At 38.0% G+C, this 19,067-nt stretch overlaps 1 protein-coding gene across 3 annotated transcripts in view; it reads left to right on the forward strand.

Annotated features, from left to right (window-relative positions):
* The first annotated feature begins 3,146 nt into the window (after positions 1-3,146).
* phf24 (PHD finger protein 24) overlaps positions 3,147-19,067 on the forward strand; it is a 28,434-nt gene continuing 12,513 nt past the window's right edge. For 2 of the 3 annotated variants that reach the window (XM_077543005.1, XM_077543007.1), the window contains exons 1-3: positions 9,387-9,481; positions 13,455-13,858; positions 17,301-17,486. In XM_077543005.1, the coding sequence (XP_077399131.1) occupies positions 9,472-9,481; positions 13,455-13,858; positions 17,301-17,486 (600 nt within the window). In that variant the 5' untranslated portion in view covers positions 9,387-9,471. Of the gene's footprint in view, positions 3,564-9,386; positions 9,482-13,454; positions 13,859-17,300; positions 17,487-19,067 lie in introns of those variants that run through there. The other variant, XM_077543006.1, reaches the window with a different exon arrangement.

The following is a 19,067-nucleotide window of genomic DNA, read 5'->3' on the forward strand; positions in this document are numbered from 1 at the left end:
ACTGGTTGTTTTAGCCCATTTTCCAGTCAATTACGCGGCTGCTACTTTGTATTCTTTTTCTTTCATGCTCTGATTAGTTTTCCAAATACCATTGACCAGAATGCAGTCTGTATTTTAAGACCCATTTGATTTGTTCACTTATGCTTTTTAGTCATACTTAGTAAACAATCACGACTAATCTGAAACAGAGTGGCGCAAGCTAATCGACATGTTGCTACCAGTTAGACGCACCCTTACATCAGTGCTTAAAACAAAGTTTGATCGGCAGTCGCTTCCGAACAGTAAGCCGCGCAAAACAGAATACAAAGTGAAAAGTACAATTGCTGCTTCATTGAACATAACAATCAGGCACGGTTATTTATTGTATTTTTTTTTTGTCCCGCCCCTAAGTGACTCTGAGCTGAAAGGACAATGATTGCAGCGCTCCAAGTCCATGGGAACGCTATTAAGCGTGCAGCTGGGCTGTGAACAGCCCGTTAATGGTGACCGACTATTCCGCTGATAGCCTTCAAATATCTCTGAATGAAGGCTGCTGCTGCTTTTGTTCTTCTTTCCAAGCTTGGCTTTACATGTCTCATTATTCTTCATTTGGAGGCATTTGACCTCATATAACACAGTGTGCAAAAATACATCGTCATGTTTCTGATGCATCCGCGGGGACTAGCGTCTTCAGCAAAGGTCGGAGTTGAAGGTCATTGAATCGGTGGAGGCTGGTGTCTGTGGATCTCACTCTGCTTCATCTGTCCTTCCTTTCCTCAGCCTCTCCTTTGGTCTCTTGAGGTCTCCCTGATTTGTTGGAATTTAGATGTCTCTGGGGTTGGTGAAGGACTCTGGTTGGTGGCCCGGTGGGTGGTGTCTAGTCGGTGCTGGATTTCACTTTCCTTTCTTTGGTCCTTCCTCGGGTCTCCTGACAGCCTCACGATTCTGGCCGGAAGTGTTCGGTTTAGGTGAACGGTATGGGATTTTTTAATATGTTTTAGGTGAACTAATGAATACACACACACTCGCACGCACGCACGCACACATGCACATACGCACATACACATGTTCACCCACATACAAAAAAAAAGAAAAAAGAGAGCAATGATGATGACATGTCAAATCGGTAAAATTACGGAATGAACAATACTGAGCTCTCCATAAAAATAAAAATAAAAAATAAATAAAAATAAAAGCAAAGGTCGGAGTTCACAATGGACCATTTCTTCCTCCTCCCTCCATCCTGCTGCGGAAGGAGGAAAGAACCTCAAGACTTGGCGGGTCAGCGTGCACTTACGTCTTTATCAATAATTCAAGGTGCCTCCATTTGAACCAGCAAGCTTCGGAATGACACAGTGGGGCTCCGTACATGGAGCTGTTCATACATAAACCATAGCATGCGGTGGCTGGGGAGGGGTTGGAGTAGCTGCTGTCTGAATCAATGTGTGGATGCTAACTCTGTTGTTGTCATGAGTTGAGTCATCGCGTTTGCAGCATGAAAAGGAACAGCAAAACCGGCACATGTAAAATTTAAAGGCACCTGCAAAATATTAGGTTCTCGTGATGTGAGGAAAACAAAAAAATTATTGTTTGATTTCATTGTTGCATTCAGCATAGAATACCGTGACGGCCGAAGTTTTGCCTCAATTTTTGCCTTATTTCAAAAACGGGCCAAAATAGCAGGAATGTAAATGATACATTTGACCCATCCCCTGAGGGAGCGGTGAGCAGCAGCAAGGGCTGCGTTCAAGGAATCATTTGATGATCAAACCTCCCAATTCCAACCCATAATGCTGAGTGTCAAGCAGGGAGGCAAATGGGTCCCATTTTCACAGTTTTTGGAATGAGTGACCCAGCCAGGGATTGAACCAACAACCTCTCATTTTCAGGGCAGACACTCTACCACTAGCCACTGAACTGGTCATGTCTTGTGATCTATCTAAATACACATTTCCATTTTTAAACACTGTAGTATATAATGTAATCACTCATAATAATTAACAAATACATTTAGAATATAATAATTTTATACATTAAATATATTTCTAATTAATATATCTAGACTTACTTTTAATTGTAACCAATTTCATTGGTTGTTTGGCTAACCAATAAAATTGTTATTCCCATAACCACCGAAATGGTCAATGTCTGACCAATTTGTTATTTAATCAAGCCAATGTGGCTTAACCTACTAGATTGGTATTTTTTTAATTTAATTGTATTTATTTTTTTAACCCTGGAGAACCCAAGAACCCTTTTCTTCTTTGGAAAATTATGAAAATTAAGTGAACACCAAAATATATGTTTTAAAAAAAATTTTGAACTAGCTCAGAGTTGCTAATTTATCAAAATATATATATATATATAAAACATACTCCTAGGCATCCTGCAACATGATATGAAATAGATTAACCAAAAAAAAAACACAATTTTACCATCTGATGGTTTGCTGAGAAGATGGCTTTGTTTGGATTGATTTCCAGCTCAACAAAACCGCATGTTGCCAGCCATCTTGTCACCACCACTCTGGCTCATGTAAGTGCAATATTAATCCCCTAGATGGCCCCATGCAGTGGTCAGAAGTGGCACTCTGGACTTTTGAAGTTAAATTTGTAAAAAAAATAAATAAAAAAAAAGCTCTTTGTTATTTGAGTAGCAGAATTTATAGGGGCCAAATTTGACCCTGTGGGTTCTCCAGGGTTAAACCAATCATTTTTTAGAGTGTAGGGCCAGCCTGCTGATGTAGACTAATACGGTTACAAACATAAAAACGGACTAAATCCAAATAAAAATGTAACTTACTTTTTTACTTTTTACTTGACTTTGCACATAATGTGCAAAAAGGAACGCACCTCAGTTCCCCGTTATGATTAAAAAAAAAAAGGCTAAAAACGAGTAAAGTAAAGAAGTATGAAAGTGAAAGTCACAGTCTGACCCGTCACGCTCTGAATGTGATAAGAGTTAATTGGCTGCTGAGGACGCATCTTCCCTAACGTCATTAGTTTGTCGCAGTCGCGCGCTTCGGTCCAATCAGGGCGTCCCTCAACTTTATTAACCTCAGTGGTCGCTTGACTTTCTCTCTGAGGTGGAGGGAGGGAGGGATGGCGGGCTAGGGGAGGTGGCTCCGATGGCTGCGATGCTTATAAATCCGAGATGGAACGTGATTGGCTGCCTGTGAGTCAGCAGCGCCAAGGTCTCTCCTCTTGACGCGAGCGGCGGCGCGCTGCGTGGCCGCTCACACGCACTGGCGGAGCAGCCCACGGAAGGAGGCCAAGTCCTTTTCAGCACCGGAGCTGTCCATCGCTACTCCAAGTCGAGTGTCTGTCCCCCATCCACCTCTACCTCCCCCACCCCCTCGTTTTCGTCAAGGCGAGAAGCTGCTTATCTTCTGTCGGGGGTGTGGGAGACGAAGGAATAATAATAATAATAATAATAATTAAAAACAAACAAACAACAGCTGTCATTTATCCCGCGGAGGCACGCAGACTTCATCCGAGCCAAAGTCCTGCCATGCTGAACGGCCCAGTTTGAGGGCACCGGAGTGATCAAGTCCTTTTTTGAACGTCATTCTTTTCTCCTTAACGGTGAGTCGGGTCGGGGCTGCTCAAGATCACACACACATACGCACACCTTTTTGAATTATGTTATATAACAAATTGTCGTGCAGGGGGTGCTAGTTGTGCTCGGGAGAGTCATTTTGTCGAGGATCTGGCAGTTGGGGCTCCATTTATTTATTTATTATTTACATCAGGAAGGTCAGTTATCAAACTGTACATTTTTAGGACCAAAAAAAAAGTGTCCATGCAGATTCCTTAGTTGTAAAAGGCAAGTTTTGAGGCAGTATGCCTTTTACCTCTACTTTGGTTCATAGAGAGCAAAAAGACTCTAAACATATTTAGGTCAGCATGCACTTGGGTGTGGATAGTTTGGCTTTGCACCCACTGCGATTACATGTCACACTCATATAGTTGTACAAATGGATTGTTTGAGTGGATTCCGCAGCCCTTGTTTACTTTTTTATTTTTTGCCATCAGTCTTCCTTCTCAACGCTGTTATTGTTATCTTGTTGCCCACATTGATGCACAAACGAGCCAATTTCAAGTCCTGCCTCAGCGTGTGACAGATCCCCACAGTCTGAGCCGCCTTCGCTGCAGTTTATTGTCCGACTCTCTGCGAGCTGGCACACAAGCCTGCTTGGCTCTGGCAGCGCCTGAATGCCAATGTGATGTCTTTTAGGACTAAGCATGCATTGAGATTTAAATTCCTCAGCCATTCTTGGGTTTGATTTCAGTTGCTGTTTTAAAAAAAAGTGTATGTTTTGAGTAGGTCGAACCAAAGTGTTCAAACCCTTATCGTGCGTGGCATCATGCATGTGACTTCAACTCTGAGCACTGAGCTCAACACGTGCCACTTTTTCTTTGGCTTTTTTGTTTTGCTTTGTGAATACGAGGAAATGTATAACACAGTTTTTTTTTTTCGCAATTGACCCAGCCGCAGCTTAAAGGGAACCCTGTGAACTACAAACTTTTAAGCTAGGTTCCAAAAACAATACCTGAACTTCTTTTCTGGATTCATAGAAAATACTGTATCGGCTAAACCACTGATCCCCAAACACCAATCCACCTTTTATTTATTATCCTAGGCAAAAAAATATTAACTCATTCACTGCCATTGACGGCTATAGACCTAAAAAATACATTAAAGCTATTTATTATACCATTAGTTAATTGTTTTTCTACTTTTGTTAACAAGAGTATGAAAACCTATGTTTTTTTATTGTCCGTTTAGAACAGATATAAAATGTGTGATTAATTGTAAGTTAACTAGCGAAGTCATGCGATTAATTACGATAAAAAAAAATAAAATCGCCTGACGCCCCGAATTTTTAATAATCTTTAAGTTACGTCAGGCGATTAAAATTTTTAATTGTAATTAATCGCATGACTTCAATAGTTAACTCACGATTAATCACACATTTTTTTTATCTGCATTTCTAAAAAAAAATAAATCTAGGTTTTCATACTCTTGTTAACAAAAGTGGGGAAAAAATGTTAAACTAATAGAAAGAGTTCAAATGAATTTTTGACGTCTTTCGCCGTCAATGGCAGTGAATGAGTTAAATGTTGAAAAGTGACTCTGCACAATATGCAGCGAGCGTCTCTTGGTTAGTGTTTTTTTTTTTTTACATTTATTCTTACAGTATCAACAAAATACAGTATCCCGGTTTTTGTGTTAACGTGCGTTACCATGGTGACCGCTGTCGTTACCCTTTTTTGGTGTTTGTGTTGCTAGTACAGGTACATATAATTAGGGATGTCAAAATGAGTACATTTATTTTGAGTTAATTTAAAGTTCCTTTAACGCCACAATTTTTAAAAAAAATTAATGACCGCCAATTACTTGGAAAGCCTCTACTGGAGGGATTCCATTCGCAACGCAGCAGACACCTCCAAATCAAAATTTTGCAGTAATAAATGTAGTAATAATACATATATTTGTGGAGACTGGGGTCAAGTTGTATTTTACAATTAAAAAATGTTTTTTACAAGTTACTTCATGTTAAAGATTAGATAGTTCTGAAAAGAAAAATGCACTGAGCTGTCACCAATGTCTTACAAATGCAAGTATGAAATTATAATTAGCAGAAAAATAACCTCAACACTAAACAGTATCACATTTGTTTTTTACAGTGCCGCGCATCTTTTTAATTTTAACTCACTTTTATGAATTATTATGAAATGACTGTATCAAATTTCCACTATGCTAACAAGAGTATGAAAACATAAAATATTTTATTGTACATTTAGATAAGGTATAATATTAAAACTATTTAATAAAAATACACAACGGATTTGCATTTGTTGTTGTAGCATCTTATTAATCAGCCCACATTTCCCCCCCTAATGCGGAAAGTTTATTTTGAAATGGGAGCATGGATGTCAACCAGTGTCACGGAACAGATTGAACTCGATTTTGGAGGTTCAGCTGTAATTATACTTTTTTTTGTGTGTGTGAATCTGATGAGTGAACAATGTAGAAGCATCTTTAATTCAATCCATTAAACTCTTCATGTTGAACAGAACGTATAACTGCATGTTTGAAATGTTCGGGAATGATTCCACTTACTCATTCCCTGGAAGGTTCTGGCTAAACTCATTAGTGTAATTAGTTCCAGGTCTCCGCTTCCCTGATCCGTGGGTCACTTCTGTGGCTAAAGGGGGCGGATTCGTTCCCATGAAAAGCTCCGCTTTGTGGGGATTCCATTAAAAAAAAAAAAAGAAGAAAAAAAGCCCCCCTCCCTCTCAGGCAAGGAATGAAAGGAAGCGCTGGTTGGGATTCTAATCAGCACATACCAGTGACATCCAACAGCTTTGGGAAAGGAGTCATGACCATAGAGCCAGAGTATCAGAGCCCACTATGCCCCTAAGCAAAATTGCAGATTTTTTAAATCCATTTGACAGAGATGCATGCTCAACTGTGCTTTGTGTAGGGTATGGCATGAAAAGAAGACCAAAAATATATATATAGATTTTTTTTTTTTGCATGTTACAACGCCCCCAATATATTGCACTTCAAGTTTACAAACGGGACGCAATTAACTAGCAAGAAGATTATCATCACACGGCACAAAAACGCTTAGCTACAACCAAATAGTTTTTCATAGGATTGATTGGCAATATTAAAAAAACGCTGATTAACATTACATATAACATGTATTGTCTTATTTGGCTGCGCTGATTAATGACATCATTGACCGATTGGGCAAATTAAAACATTACAGCCGATCCCGATCCAGTCGATCAGATCGGTGTAAAGTTACACAGGATTGCACAAGATTACAGCACAGGAGAATAAATATGTCGACACAAGGCACACAACGGCACGCTCAATTTGAATGTCGTTACGGATTTGCTTGTATGTTACAGAAGTGATTTTCATATAACTAATTAGCATAATACTGTGTTAGCGTATTTTTATGATATATTGACTATGCTGCATTTTGACTTACATTTTAAGTAACGTTGCCGTTATGACAACGGAACTCTGTTTTATAATGAGGACCTTTTATAATTTAATTTTAATCTGAGTATGTATGTTTCAGATAAAAAGAATCAAAACATTTTTTGGCTGGTTATGATATTTATTTGACGATATGAATCGTGTCAATATTCTGACTGTAAACTATTTTGTTATAGGACAAAATCGTCATAATACACAAGCTCTGGTACTGTTCCAACGGGAGAGTGTGGAGAGACTAGAAAAATATCTGTTAGAAGATCAGAAAAATAAATGAGAGGGATTTGAAGAGTTCTTTGGTCTCACCTCCCTTTTTAATTTATCAATAATTAATCAAACCAATCTTCTCCTGAAAGCACCGTTGCCATCAATTGCTGACAGGACTCAAGAGGCTTAAATGAGTATTGAACGCCCCCTCTCTCACTTGTACTTTACCTTGTCACTAAGGTTTGTCAGAGAAAAAGACAGCCTATTTTCAAAAACAGTATTTATTTCTCAGGAAAGTGTTGATCCTGTGTCTGAATTGCAGCTTTGAAAATAACATTTCCAAGTCAGGATATGTCACAATCTATCAGCCTTAAGGAGCGGTCCTATCTTCCTTCCCTCCTTTAGATCTTTTTATAACCCGAGGCCTGTAAATCATTCAGATGCATCTGGGATGGGGAGGAGAACACATGTCAAGTTTGAGAAAGATCGAAGATGTCCTCTCAAATCTTTTCTAAATGGTGATTTTAGATAACTCGAGTGCCAACAGTGTCACTTTTTAAAAGCTCAATTATGATGATTTGGAGCATTGCATCTATTAGTTATGGAGCCGGTGTGTCTTTGTTGTGTGAGTACGGCAATTTTTAATTCAATTACACTTTTGCCCTTTCCCATTTTACTTTGCAAACCCACTAGTCTAAACATGACATTCTGATTAATACTACATTTGTGGAATATGATTTATGGAGCAGCTTCAGAAAACAAGTAAGCTGTGATTGGCCGTTGCCTGAGCAACATTGATGTCACCTTCAGTCGACAGCAAGTGGCAAAATGGCCGCCCCCTGAGATGGATAAAAATGGCTGGATTTTACTTCATAAAACATATTCCACATATAGTATTAATCAGAATGTCATGTTTAGACTAGTGAGGTCACATATAACATATTATTGTCAAGAAATGTATAAGGTTGACTTCCCCTTTAATGATATGACATATCTCTCGATTCGTATTCAGTTTGTAAACCGGATGATCAGTTCTCTGCAAATAGCAAAATCAGGTCTGTGAGACGCTAAATCCTAATAAAAGGTTGATATTTAATTGTAATTTTCAGCTAAAAATAAAGCCTAATAGCTCTTCAGCTATTCAGATCTTTAGAATGACACCATCCATGTTTACATAATATCAGCTGTGCAGTTTTTGCGATCAAAACAATACTTCTGGCATTCACGTTTGGCCGGTGGATTCAAATAACACAAACTGTATCAAGTTTTTTTTGTTTTGTCTTTTAGTTTGATCATCCAAAATCATATAAATTCAATGAGATTTGACATACACAATTCCAGCAACAGGACAAAATCAAGTGCTCAGTATTAATCAACTACTTTTTCCTCCAGGTTCTTGAACGCAACCGTTTTAATTCACCCACCAATCACCATATTTTGTACTTAGTGACACATTATTCTTTGATATATGGCATAGCCAATAGTGATACCGACCCAAATTGCAAATGGATTGCTGTAAATAGCTGTTTTGGAGCAATTCCTGCAATAGCACAAACTTGCTGTCACTTGAGCATCGAAAGGCTTAAGAATGTCACGCTTGAGAGGTGACAAATCGTCAGGAAACTGAACTCGAGCAAACGAAGGTATCAAAGCCAGGCATTGGCCCATTTGTGTCAAAATAGACTTTGCATGGGGTAGGGGGCAAACACAGAGGTCCTATTTAATATTCAGAAGTTAACCTGAAAATGACAAGGTTCTGTTTGTTCAGCAGATACTTCCGCCATCGTCTCACCTGCGGAGAATATAAATGTTGTCTAACTTCTGAGTTGATATCATTCCTGCTACACACTTTACACATACAAAGGACAAATAGTGATAATATTTCAAAATAAAAATGTTGATGCGTGGAATTATATCATGTAGAACATGCAAAGGCCGATTTATTTGGTAAATAAATTATTATATATTTTGTTGTGAGAGTACAATGCACCCAAATAGTACAGCAGATATATAATTTTTAAAGTGTGACATTTAAGAGCAAAAGCATGGCAGGCATCTCTATTGTCTCTTTTCAATAAAGCCACATACAAAAAAAATCGAAGGATGCAGGTGTGCCTGACCTCAGCAACCACGATGACAGTGGCCAGACACACCTGGATTAATCAGTTTGTCCAATCATGAAAGACAGGAAATGAAGGCGTGGCACTGAGTTCAGGAATTAGTGGATTTGAACTCATTGACAACCAGAAGCAAGCAACTACTGAGCACATGGAAGCAGGCAAGTGAATGGTTTGACATTTGCTCTTGCCGCAAGCAGCTGCACCTAAAAAGCAGCTGATTGTCAAATCATGACAGGTGCGCCACAGGAAGCACCGCCCACGGACACTCACCCAGGCAATAAAACAGAAAAACACAAACTAAAAACAGAGACATGACACGGTGTTTAGATTGCACGCTAGCTAACAATAACAAATGAGATGCAAAGTATTCTTGCTTGAAGCTGTTTATTGTCATAAATGTTGATTAGCCCAACAAAAGTCCACTGTTGGGATTCTAACTTACAGTACAATGGAGTATGGGTGGAACTCAGCGCTGTCAGTCATTTTATACCATCAAATATTTTTAATTTAGTGGGACCAAATGTCTACTTTCTTACATCCTTTTTTTTAATTTTTAAAATGAATACATGAAACTGTCAATTTGTCATTGCATGACAAATGTGAAGCATATTGCACCGTGCTGTTACCACAACTGGTAGACCGTCGGCTGCTTCCAAGGCAGTAAATTCTGTCGCATAAATTTGACTCTATTTAGATAGGGACCAAATAGATTCAGTTTTAGAGACGGAAGATAATCAAATAAAGAATTGGAAATAAATAAAAGTCACTCAAGGGTTGAGGAACAAACTCACAACCTTCAGTTTGGGAGACTGCCACACTACCACCTGAGCTATGTCTTCCTGTTTGCTTATTTCCAAGAGACCAAAGACATCGTTTTTGGTCTCTTTGAGTTAGAAAGATTCCAGCTGACATGAGTGATATACTAAGGAGCTGCGTGGCTGAGGGAGGAGATCAGCTGTCTCCTAAGCTGAAGGTTGTGAGTTCGTTCCTTCACCCTTGAGTGACTTTTTTCCCCCTCCAATTCTTTATTTTACTCTCTCTCTCTGTAAATATTACTCTAAAACTGAGTCTATTTGGTTCCACTCTAAATAGACTCAAATTTACTGTACTGTGTAGGGAAAAAAGTTAGTGCTTTTTGTGGGTGTGCACGTTGTTGTTGTTTTATATTACAAAAGTATTTTTAAAAGAAGAAAAAAAAGTCAGCATTTTACTTACCTCTCCTAAGCATTCACCTGAGCTGTATGGACAGCCCAGAATTTTACCTCACTGGTAGCGCTCTCAAACCGGAAATGTGATTATGGCGCCGGTTCAATACCCGCCCCCATTAAAAAAAAAAGAAGAAGAAAAGGAAAAAAAAAGGTCGGACTTAGAACATTATGTCGTTAAGTATAATTTATTCATTTGTCATCATGCTCAATTGTTATGGAAGAATGTACAGAAATATTTATATGGAATCCGTAACAGCTATCTCCTTATTTTAGTCTGATGGAGTTCATCCCAACCACAATGAGTGGCTGACTTCTTTCGGGAGGGTTTGACCTTGAAGATGATAAGAAATGTGTCAGACTGCACGACGTGTGACTTGGCAGGAAGTTTAGGATCAAGCAAAAAGAGGGGACCTGAGTCCCGAATGATGCAAGAAAGAAAAGATAATAATAATTTACGTTTATCTGTAAAGGTGCGACATTCACAACAAGGTGCTAAAACATATATAAAAAAAGTTTTGGCAAAATATAAATGAAGCGTTTTTTTTTCTTCCTGGAAACCAAAGTTTGTGATATAGATGGGTGTTGCCTCCTCTGTAGTCTATAAAGTACAAGAGTTCACCGGCAGCCCGGGACCAAATGAGGGGCTTGTAGGCTATTAGAGCAGCCCAGGAGGAAGAGAGCCAGAATGACTCCCATTTCACTCTTGATAGATGATATTGAATTTCATACAAGCACTTATGTGGAGGGAAGATGGATAGGATAGAATGTCAGAGCAAAGAAACACGTCCTACAAGAAGCATGTAATCAACTTCAATCCATGACGGCGCCTTTTTGTTGAATAATACATTTCATTGTCTCACAGAAGTAGAAATTAGAGCAAAGTATGTGCACTTTGCTCAGCATTATTCAATAATCAAGTCTACCTGAAAACACATGTGTCCTCCATTCCTCTCATTCACTGCAAGGTCATCGTGATCTGGATAGAGCTATGTAAGAAACGGGCAATAGTTTGTGCAAATATGTGACCATGAATCTGAATACAGGGACATTACATGTTGGGTACCGCAGGGGTCAATATTAGGGCCAAAAATATTTTAATTGTTCATCAATAACATGCAAAATGGTAGAAGTTCATCTTGTTTGCTGATTATGCAAAGATTCTCTCTTCTGGGGAGAATTTGCAGTAGATTTTTAAAGCTGATTAAAACTGAAATGAGCATGCTAAAGCAAAGATGTACAATATGTACAATTTAAGGCGTGTTGAGCTATGTGTCTTATCTGTATTCTGCAAGATTCAATAATCACAAGGGCAAACGTTTTTTTTCCTCTCCTGGGATTTATTTAACTCAGATTAAAAAGCTGACTTCAGCAGGTAAGTCAATTTACCAATTCTGACCTGCAGGTTAAAGATAGTTGAGAAGAAGGGAACACCAATAAATGACTTTGAGGAGCAAACACATCAATTTAACCTCCTCCAGACTGTTTAAAGGTGTCACTTTGTTTATGAGAAATGGAAACATTGTCTTGTATAAATAATGGATTTAAATCTTGGCTTCTTAAAGTTGAGATTGTGTCGTAATTGAATCAGAATATAAACGTACAAAAGGGAATAGATGTGTGCTGTTATTTGTATTGACAGATGACTGATGCAGTGTAAAGTACATATTAATTGACAAAGTACTTAACTAAATGCACAGTAATACAAATTGAACCATTTCCTCATGGTCATATGAGGCAACTGCTGACACGATCTTATCAAAGAAAGATTAAAGGTAGGGATGTCCAGATCAGATTCTTTTGGAAATTTTTTGAGGACCTGCTGTTAGTTTTTTGTTTGTTTTGACACAACTAATTATCCTTTCATATGGTTAGCGGAGCAGTGGTTTTGAGTAAAGCATTTAAAACCTTTTTTTCAGGTGGCGTATCAAATTAGTGGTTCTAAACGCCGCCGTGCCAAATGCTCAATTTACACACATTGCAAGTCGCTGCTGCACTGTTTACGCTTTCCATATTTTAATTTATTACTGCAGCCAATAACATTACTACATGACGCTAGCTTTATGTTAGCTTCCAGTGACATCTAGCAGAACGATCCCTCTCTGGCTTGTTTACTTCCACTGTTTTGAGATGTTGTGTAGAAAAAAAAATATATATATACATATACATATACATATATATATATATATATATATATATATATATATATATATATATATATACTGGCATTTTTTTTTGGGGGGGGGGTCGGTGTACCTTAGGTTTATTTAAAAAAGAAAAATCCTAAAAGTATTGATTTAAACCCGATCTTCCCCCACACACCTCCACATCCAGCCCTGACATAATTATAATTTCTGATTAATAATTACTCTCCATGAGGATTTTGTAGAGTGAGAAGATTGAACCAAGGCAATTAGCAGAAAACTCACATCAAAACATGCTCTAATTATGCCAAAATATAGCAAAGCTGGCTGTGATACTGAGGTGACTGAAAATAATATAAATAACATCACCTTTTTATGCAATTCCTGACTGAAATCTTGTGACAACACCTTACTCTGTTTGTTGAGAACAACACAATTCCTGATAAATTTGTTTGATTACAAATTGTACAATCCAAACACGTCGTGGTATTCTTTCACTCTTTTAAGTCATTTTTGAAATGAAAGAAGCAATCTAGGACAGACTTCTGCAAGAAACTCTAGGCTACGGAGTATTTTTCTTTAGTTTTTAAAGACAGGAAATGAAAAAGATCAGATACTACTGTGTGGGGAAAGCGTAGTGAAATAGTGCAGAGATGATGTGTAAGTTTTTTTCTTTTTTTTTGAACGGCTAACAGATGGATTTACTATGTGAGCCCCCTCCGGCTTTGTCAGAGTACTCATGCAAGTGTCCCCTGTCCCTTCCTCTCTCCATCTGTGTGCAGCCATGGGTGTGCTCATGTCAAAGAAGCAGCCGGTGGACAAGGTGCAGAGGTGCACCGCTGTGGTCTCAGCCTTCCAGTCGGGCATCAAGGACCGCCCGGCATTTGTTAAGCAGCCGGAGGGAGACACGGAGGATGGTGACGTGCCGGCGAAAACCTCAACTGAGGACAAGAACACCGAGGAAGGGGAAGGCGGGGAAACAGAAAGCGGCACCGGCCCGCCCGCAGCCCAGCAGGCCTCCATCTCGGTCAACCAGGAGGCCTGGTCCAGGTTACGAGACGGGAAAGGAGTAGAGCCTGAAGATCTGGAAAAGAGTCATCAGCTCACACCGCCTGCTTATGTGCGGCCCAAAAGGGAAGCAGATGACGATCAGCCTTTAGAAGTAGAGCTGGCAAAAAAAGAGCAGGTAACACTGAAGTGGCGACAGCATAATCAATATGTCAATTATAATCATTGGCAAAGTGCATGAAAGTACAATACGTAGGAAGTGACTTTGTTTACACACATATTAAATCCCCAAGGCATAGGATTAAAGAGGTATGTCAGTCTCCATGGCAACAGCAGCAAAAGGTCTGGTTTCCTCGTCTAACTTGAAGCCATCCAGTGAGGAAATCTTAATCTCTTCTCATTCTTTGAGAATATAAGAAAGTTGTAAAGTTCAAAAAGATCATTACATTCCAAACATGCCGTGTGACTTGTGTGCTCGCACAAGGGCACTTTCACACAGAGCCGTTCGTCTCGGCAAAGTGATCTGCATGAAAGAACGTGCCCGGTAACACGGTGGAGTTCACAGGTTCACTGACACCTTTAAGTATTGGCTTTTCAAGACTAAACACATAAATTGGCAAGTTATGTAGAATGGATGCTGCTTTCATCGTGCCAGTATTTTATCAGAATGCAGTGTTCCCTCGCGATAACGCGGTTTTCGCGGCCTCGCTGTTTTGTGAATTTTTTTAGTGCAATTTTGCGTGCATTTTGTTTTTTACAGTAATGTATTTATTTTATCAAATTTATGAAGGCTTAAACATTGAGAATGTTTTAACGAGAGAGACGTGAACAAATATAAATCCCTCGATGAGAAAAGTGTATAAACTGTATGGTGAGGGGTTTTAGAGCCTTAAACATTTATAATAAATGTAAAACATTAAGCTAACTACTTTGCGGATTGTATTTATTGCGGGTATGTTTTGGAAACTAACCCCCGTGAAAAACAAGGGAACACTGTATTGCCTCCCTTTTAAGAGGAATTGTTCAATATTATGATGCAATAAAGGTTTTAACGAAATGGGTTAAGGTTAGCATAATTTTTGTGGCCACTTCCATACTTGTTGGACTTTAAAATTTATATACTGGGACCTCTAACAATCCACTCTGAAATGGTTCATAACTTTCAATTTGTTAAATTGAAACTATTATTTTCCTATTTGAAATGTTAAGTACAATTGAAAAAAATATATGTATATTTTAATTGTGTGCTAATTGTCAGTTTGGTTAGCTTATTTATTATTTATTTATTTAGTCATTCATTTATTTTTTAATTTTGGCGGTTTCGGTCCTCAGGCAGTTTGCAACTGCGTAGCCAAACCCAAGACAGGCTTAGGACGACAACCTCATTTGAATAACATTTCGTCCTGATAGAGCGTCTGCAGCATTAAATAAATAAATGTGAGAGCAGAGCGTTTTTATATATTGATTGATATTTCATTCTACTATATATTTATTATGTATTTATTTCAACATTTATTTTTATATTTATTTTTACTTTTTGAATGTAATTTTTATTTTGGTATTTATTTATTTTTATTTAGGGATATATATTTCGTTGTTTTATTACCATTTATATTTATTTTTTGGATTTAATTTTTGAATTATATTTTTATATCTGTTTTTTATTTTCACATTATTCATTTATTTATTTAGTCATTTATAAATTTTTAGTTTTGACAGTTTTAGTCCTCCATAAGCTTAAATCCCAAACCGAAACAGAAAATATAAGGTACTCTCATTTTTAGCCCATAAAGCTACCTGTTAAGTAAACTCTTCATTGTCAGTTTGACCAATAACACAATTTCTCTGCATTTAATTAGTAGAGATCCCCTTTTAGCTTTGGTCTACTTTCGTTTTATTCGAGGACTGTGTTTGTCACAGTCGAAGGTTTGGACAGATCGACACATACAAGATCCAATGATATGCATGTGGCTGCGCCAAATGTGACGCTTGAAAATTTGGCGCTTCGCTCAGTGGCACCTCAACAGCGGGAATGGAATTGATAGAATCTCTCCAGCAAATAGGTTCCGCCCCTTTTTTAGTAGTGAATCTTAAAGTCACAGTGGCAACATCCAGTCTTCAAAGCTATTCCTCAAGTCCAAACAGACTATCACTCAATTTGGCGTATTTGTATTATTCTGCCGCAGCTCAGTTACCCAAAGGATTACTGAGGGAAAATCATCTAACAGCCAATGTTCCTGTATCAGAAGCCAAACCGCAACACCCTTCAGCAGCAGCTTGACTGGCTCATAACTCAACAGAAATCCCAGCACTCACATATTGACGGGCATGTGTGTTCCCATAGTTACCAAATTATATTTGCATAAATGTTTCTTAAATATGCTCTTGTACAATTAGAGTCTCCCAGTAAAATATTAGATGTCATTTTAATGAGAACAGCGGCGGCATTTTTTTAGTGTAAGGTCACCACAAGAGTCATAAGTGATGTGGCCAAAGCCCTAAAAGTAGTGCTATGGCGTTGAAGGAGAGATAAAACAGGTTTGGAGCTTTATTATGGGTGTTATATAGCCAAGCGTCATGTGGTTATTTTCATTAGTGAGACAGCCCAATGGCTTCTGCATGTTAATAGGCAGCAAGAAATGGGCGAAGGAAAAAAACATTCCTCTAATTAGCCAGCTACGAACAGTATTAATTTTTATTTAAGTAATCTTTTCCACATACTTGTTTGTGGACTGAAGAAGATTAATAACAAGAATCTAGTGCTACATCAGGGGTGGGTAAAATGGGCAGCTTCATTCTTTAATTTAGCCCACAGAGGATTTTTTTTTAATTTTTATTTTTAGTTAAATTGCTGACCTAAACCCGATCTAAATTATATAAAATGGCAAAGCAGTGTTAATGGCTCAACAAGCAGGATTTTTTTTGGAGGGCTGTGGGTCTTGAAAAGTGATAGTTGTGACCGATGCCTGTAATATACATTTAACATTTTTTTGCATTGGTTTTATTAGGGGTGTTCAATACGACTTTTTTCAGACAAATACCAGTACAAGTACATACAATTCCCATAAAAAACAATTACAAGTAATATTTTTTTTAAATCCTACAGTATACACTGTATAGCATTTTTCCTAAAAATTGCATGGCAATTTTCTATTCTTCTCAATTCTAGTTCCTGATAATAAAGCGGTAACAAGAGGGTGGCTGCATCGCGAGTACCGATACCTTAAAATAACGAATTTTACGACTTACCTGGCTCATCTGTTCATTTTAAAACCTTTTCTCAACCCTGGGCTACAGCACACACCTTCTGCGGGCAGTATTAATCTGCTCAATACAACACTGGCATGGAAAGAGAAATTCAGGACATTCAGATATAATGGCTCGGAAGGAAATAGATTTAAAATGTAGGCTGTAATCACAATATTGCAAAAGTAGTTAATCCTAAAATGTATTATAATTGAGTATGCATTTCTTTCTTTATTTAAGTTCCTTTCTCCACTACAGACAAAAATATAAAATACATGACTATTTACTAGTGAGATGACAGTTTGCTTGTGCCAATTTAGCAGGTTTTCAAATTCAAGTCACAATTTCACAACCCGTTTTTCCTTCACCCTCAGCCGCCAAGTGATGAGATGTGTGACGTATGTGAAGTCTGGACTGCCGATGACCTCTACCCGTGCAGGATCTGCACCCGAGTGTTCCATGACGGCTGCCTGAGGGAGTTGGGCTACCTGCGTGCTGAAGCCTTGCAGGAGATGAGAGACACAGCTCACACAGTTACCGGCTGGAGTTGCTACTATTGTGTAAGCGCCATTATTTGTTGTTCTGAAAAGGGTTTCGCTGAAGGAGGACACTAAGAATAGATGGAATTCATTTGCGGTGTGTTGTTTGTGCCCTTGCTGACCATACAGGCACACTCTGTAATATTTCCTATATAGTTGACACATCTGTGTAAAAGGGGGTGAAAAAAATGCAACTGTAGCTGATATTTAATTCCACAATTTAAAAACTAGAGGGGCTGCTTGACCACAGACAGACTTTCTGTGGGTCATTACAAAGCATTGAAAGTTATTAAATGGATTTTGCTAAAATTAAATTCTTAAATGGCATTAAGAAGCATTAAATATGATGTTGGGAGGCATTAAAAAAATGACATACTTACTCGTGCTTTATTTTACATACGTTGTGTAAAGGAGTCACATTAACACAATTTAGCAGTAATTAATGTGATAAAAAAATATATGCATTTGGGGGGACTGGTGACTAGTTGTAATTTAGGATTAACAAAATGGCCTGGAGTAGTACATGAGTTGCTTCATGTTCCAAATACCAATTGCTCTGAATTTGAAAAGAAATATGTAGTGTTCCTGTCACCAATGTCCAACATGAAAGCCTAATGCCACCTAGTGGCAGATAATTACCTCAACACAAATCTATGACTCAATGTGTAGCAGTCCTTTTGACCGTAACTGTTAACTGTAACTATATGAATTACTTACCATAAAGTTACTGTGTCAATGAGCTAAACATTTGTATTTGGTAACCACATTTGTCCATTTTTATGTTATAATTAACATGAGCATGCGTAATGTATTTTTAGTGTACTATTAGAACAGATACAACGTGCGATTAATTTACGAATAATTGTGAGTTAACTATGAAAATCACAATAATTATGATAATTGTAATGAGCTGATAGCCTAAATATATAAACAGTATATGGATATACTGTATGTTAATAGGTACAGTATACATAAGCCTTCCATTATTCTTGATATAAAAAATATGAAAAGAGACTATGCCAGTGCTCTTGTTATGGCTTAAAATGTTCAAATTCAGAATTATGTTGATCATATTTGGATAATTATTTCTTGCCTTGTGTTTGCACGAGTGATCCAGTGATGGAAATGTGTTCTCTCTTCCCCCCCCCCCCCTAAAACAGAGGCTGAAAAGAATGATTAAAAACAGCACACTGCAAATTCAGAGCATATTGCTAAGCTGTTTTGATTAGTCAGCCTTGGAACTAAACAGAGTTACTCCTCTTCTATCTACATTTTTCAGTTTTATTTCATTGAATCTTGAGTGATAAACGGTTATATATTATAATGTAGGGGGTCAAACTGCTCCACTCCAATCCTATAGGTGGCGGTAGTGCATATTATAATGTGTGCAAGCTTCTTCTGCTGGGTCACTATTACACTTGACCCTAATACAGTCACACTGAACATTGAAAGTAAAGTTTTGAAGGGCTTTCAGGTGTGTTTTTTATTTCTTTTTTTCGCAGTAAAACAAATATTCAGGCTGTGCGCAGTAAGCAGTTTCTTTGCTGATCATGCCCCCTGCTAGAAAAATAACATAGTCTGTTTAAATTCCTGCAAAGAGGC

Source organism: Vanacampus margaritifer, chromosome 14, assembly GCF_051991255.1.
Source record: "Vanacampus margaritifer isolate UIUO_Vmar chromosome 14, RoL_Vmar_1.0, whole genome shotgun sequence".
NCBI classification, from domain to species: domain Eukaryota; kingdom Metazoa; phylum Chordata; class Actinopteri; order Syngnathiformes; family Syngnathidae; genus Vanacampus; species Vanacampus margaritifer.